Source organism: Dermacentor andersoni, chromosome 10 (assembly GCF_023375885.2).
Source record: "Dermacentor andersoni chromosome 10, qqDerAnde1_hic_scaffold, whole genome shotgun sequence".
In the NCBI taxonomy this organism is placed as follows: domain Eukaryota; kingdom Metazoa; phylum Arthropoda; class Arachnida; order Ixodida; family Ixodidae; genus Dermacentor; species Dermacentor andersoni.
The window spans coordinates 32,040,198-32,044,484 of record NC_092823.1 but is presented as its reverse complement, the minus strand read 5'-3'; the positions used below and the strand labels follow the sequence as shown (position 1 = coordinate 32,044,484).

At 63.4% G+C, this 4,287-nt stretch overlaps 1 protein-coding gene across 1 annotated transcript; it reads right to left on the bottom strand.

Annotated features, from left to right (window-relative positions):
• Nucleotides 1-1,005, bottom strand: LOC140213433 (uncharacterized). The gene has a single exon (XM_072284656.1). It carries the CDS (start codon nucleotides 1,003-1,005, stop codon nucleotides 1-3), a length of 1,005 nt encoding a protein of 334 aa, XP_072140757.1.
• Nucleotides 1,006-4,287: the final 3,282 nt, after the last annotated feature.

Genomic DNA, 4,287 nt, shown 5'->3' with positions numbered 1-4,287 from the left:
TCAAGCCGTCCGGACCTGGGGCCGAGCCGTGTACAAGTTTGGCGAGCGTCGCTGCGAGCTCTCCGGCGGTGAATTGACGGTCTTGCACGCGTGATGCGCCGGGCCGCGCGCTCTGCTCGCGTATCTGTGTTCTGGCAGGTCCGTGCGAGCGTCATCTTTGGCTATCAGGGTATGTAAGAGCAGTGCAGCCGACTGCAGGACGCTTTCCGTCCGGCCGCCGTCTGGTGTTTTCAACGGCGGCAAATGCAGTCGTCCTTTGTCCTTGCCGAAGGCCGCCCTGAACGGTGCCGAAAAAAGCGACTTGCGGCTGCATTCGTCGCATCTCTCGCGCGCGTCCGACGCCTTCGCGTTTTCAATCCTGCGACGGAACTTGGCGAGCGCCTCGCTGTAACGTTGGCGGTGACTCGGCCGCAACGCGTTGTCCCGACACCTTTGGAAACGGCGTCGCAGGGCCCGCCTTCGGTTCTTTTCAATCTGCAGGTCCGGCGTCCACCAGCTCTTTCCCGGCTTGTGCGGGAGGACCGGCCTGAGATGTTTGCGACGTGTTTTGTCGACGACCTCATACATTTTGCTGAGCGTCGCGTCGAGCGCCTGCGGCGAGCTGATGTTCGCTCCGCTAGCCTGCTCGAACCACCGCAGGTCTCGCAATTCGGCAACGAAGTTTAGCCGGCCGCACTTTGTTAAGCGTCTCCCTCGCACGCTGTCGCTGTGCAGCACGAGATCGATTGCTCGGTGCTCGGAAAAGGTGACGTCCAACGACACGCTCCACTTGTACCCACGACGGACGAGCGCGGGGGTCGCCAGCGTCACGTCGATCCAGCTGGCCGTGTAGATGTTGCAGTAGGTGGGGGGGGGGGGGGGGGGGGAGGACGCCGCATCATTTAAAACGACCAACTCTCTCGCCGCCGCAAACTTGATCACACGAGAACCGCGGTTGTCGTTGGCTCGCGGGCCCCACATGGCGTGCTTTGCATTGAGGTCGCCCATAACCAGGATCTCTTGCATTTTGTGTTTGTCCAAGCACGCCGAAATTTCGTCGAGGGTTGGCTCGATGGAGCAGTGCGGCGACGAGCAACCACTCGCGCTGTGCTGTAGTGCAGCGCACCGCGACTACCCGCCGAGAGACGTACGCCGGGAAGACGTCAAAGCGCGGGCGGCGGACGAAGACTGCGCTCAACGGCTCCTCTTCAACTCCAATATAAGTGAAGTCCGGCGGCAGTTGCGGCCTCACTTTTCTGGTACAAGGCGGGTCGTTAAGTGCCGCGATTGAGATGTCGAGTTCTTGCATCCGACGCGTCGCGGCCGCCAGCGCGCGCTTCGCGTGGTCCAAGTTAAGTTGCATCAAAACCGTCGTTTCCGGCGGTGACGTGTCGACGCTCGAGCAGGTGCGTCCGCGACGCTCGCCAGTCCGCCGCCGCGTCGCCCCGCGCGCACCCCCCCACCTCCCGGCGCTCACTTTACTGGGGTTCGCCGTACTGGGTGCGCGCTCGGAGGCGGGCCACCCTCTCTACAAGGACCGGTGGGGTGGCTCTTGTCACAGCGGCCCGCCCTGCCGCACTCCGAACAACATACCGCGACGTCGCCCATCTTCACCTTGCAGGTGACGGCTAGATGATTGCCACCACACTTCATGCATTGTGCTTTGGCCTGGTCCGCCTTGTGCGGACACGTCGTACGCCCGTGACCGTAGGTCGCGCAGTAAGTGAACGTCGGGACGTGCAGGTCCTCTCGCGCGCGCACCGACGTCCAGCCGACGGACAGGCGCGGCCGCGACATGATATTGCGGAAGCCTGCCGGGTCCACCTCTGCCACGTACGCGCGCGTGCCCGCCCTCTCGCGAAACGCCACGCGGACCTTGCACTGCTCGAGATCTAACTCAAGCCCCTTGTTGCGTTCATTTAATAGCTTGAGAAACTCATCGGGGCCGACGTCGGGATCGACTCCCGAGAATTTAATGTGAGGTTTGCGCCTTTCTGCGACACGCATGATAATGGCCGCGCGCGTGACCGCATTGCCGCCTATGGCCTTTTCTAAATTCTTAATCGACTGCCCATTGTCAGTGAACACGGTCAGCCCGTACCTTGTGTGACGCAAGGTGACGTCCCTGATGTCTTGGACAGTCGGGTCCACGTTGGTTTTTGGAAGCCGAAGCACGTCTCGAGCCGGTGTCTGGGTCGTCGCCACCGGCGTCAAAAAGGCGACGTGCTTGAGCTGAGTGCCGGGCCCCGCCGCCCCGGCGCCCGCCGCCGTAGCACCACCGGGTCCGGCGCGGTCCGTGCCGGCAGAGGGCGCAAGGCCCACCCTCAGCGCGGCCGCGTAATCCATGCGGCCCGCGGGCACGCCCACCGGGCCGCCGGCGCCCGGGGGCACGGCGACCGCGCCCGCACGCGCGGCAGGACCGCGACCGGCGAGCCCCGGGCCAGTCGGCACGACCGCAGGACCGCCCAGGCCGGCCTCGATGACTGCCAGAAGTCTCTGCAACTGGGCGGCCCCGCGACGCGCCTCGATAAGCTGACCCTGCAACGCGACGGCCGCGCCGCGCTCCGTGGCCACCTCCGTTCTCATTTCGGAGCATAGGCCGGCCATCTCGAAAAGCCTCGTCATAAAGAAGGTGCGCGCCTCCACGGAGACGCGGTTGGCAGGGAGGTTGCAGTACGCGAGGGCCTCACGATCTCCTGCAGCCGCCCCTGCGTCTTGGTCCCGAGGTCGCCGGGAAGCGCCGCCGCCACGGCCGTGCCCTCTGAAACGGAGGAGAGGGCTTCCTCCTCCTCGCCACCGCCAGCCGGCTCTCTTCCTCTGCAACCGGGAGCTGGTCGACGAGATCGCAAAAGCGCGCAATAACCGCGTCGCCTTCCTACGAAAAGTTGTATCCCCGCGAGCGGGGCGACTCCCCGCGGCCCCCGGGAGCGGGACGGCGACGCGTTTTTTCCCTTGCGCGTACTCGGCATGGCCGGGGCTCAGAGGATATGAGCCCACGCCATATTGGGCCCAATAGCCGGCGGCAAGGAAATCGCGTGAAATTGCAAAAAAAAACACCTTTTAGCCCCGGTTTTTGCGTCGAATCTGATTCCTACGCGTTTAAAAGCAACTCCAGCTAAAATTTATGGAAGCCAAATGAGAAATACTTGGTTTTTAAGGAGAAATGCAGGAGCCCGATGCAGCCGGCCAGCCAAGCACTTGCACGCGCGCTCGTGCAAGTGCTTGGCTGGCTGGCTGCATCGGGCTCCTCGATTTTTCAAGAAAAGTTAGGTATTTTTATCCGATCGTTCCAAATTTTAGTTGGGGGTTGCTTTTAAACGTACAGGGCACTCATTCGACGCAAAAACAGGGCGCAAAAGGGCTTTATTTTCATTTATTGAGCATTTCTTTCTCGACCAGCCAGCTGGGCCAAGATGGCCATGGCTCATACCTCTTAAGCCGGCCATGCCAAACACCCGCAGAGACCACAGGGTCTCGTCGTCCCCGTGAAGACTGCCAGCGCGGGTGCGTCGCCGAAGTCGGACTTTTCCGAGGACGGCGACGACATCCTCGCGGCAATAGCGTTGCAGGAGGAGGCCACGGACCGGACCGAACGGGTGGCGCCGGGCGACGACGATGACCTGATGTCCTCGGTCTCCCAGGCGACCGCGGTGGCGTCTCCCGCGCTCGCGGGGGACCCCGGCGGGCGGGCGCAGGCTCGCCTGTGTGAGATCGAGAAGGAAATCTACCTGTTCTGTTCGAACGCGGCCAACAAGGTGCCCGTCGCCGCGCGGAACTTCATAACGACCCGGATTTACGAAATCGTCGCACTGTGTTCGGACCTGCGGTCGGACGGCGACGGCGACGGAGCGGGGCGCGGCCGTCGCCCTGCGTGGCGAGCTGGTCGAGGAGTGCCGGGAGGCCGCGGCGTTGCAGCGGTGGGCCATAGTCGCCGAGGGGCGCCTCGAGGGTTCCATCGTCCTGGCACCCGGTCCCGGGAGTGCGGGACGCGATCCCGGCGCGTCCGCGGCGGCTGTCGGCTCCAGGAGGTCACGCTGCGAGGAGGTCACATCCAGGAGGTCACGCTGCGACACACACGGTACGGCCTGACGGTTTTTTCGCACGCGCGCGAGTCGATTGATAATCTGAAGGCGGCGATTGCGGAGAATTCGGTCACGCGAGCCTCGCTATTAGTCCGCGTAGGAGAACAGCGAAACGCACAAGTGAAATTTAGCGGGGTCGACCCGGACGTCGCGCCCGACGAATTTATAAGAGTCTTAAATGAGAGGAACCCGGGCCTGGACCTGGACGTTGGCACGTGCAAGGTGC

Bases quoted from the DNA above. Each gene is read 5' to 3' on its own strand.
- LOC140213433 (XM_072284656.1), bottom strand. From the start codon at position 1,005: ATGCAAGAGATCCTGGTTATGGGCGACCTCAATGCAAAGCACGCCATG.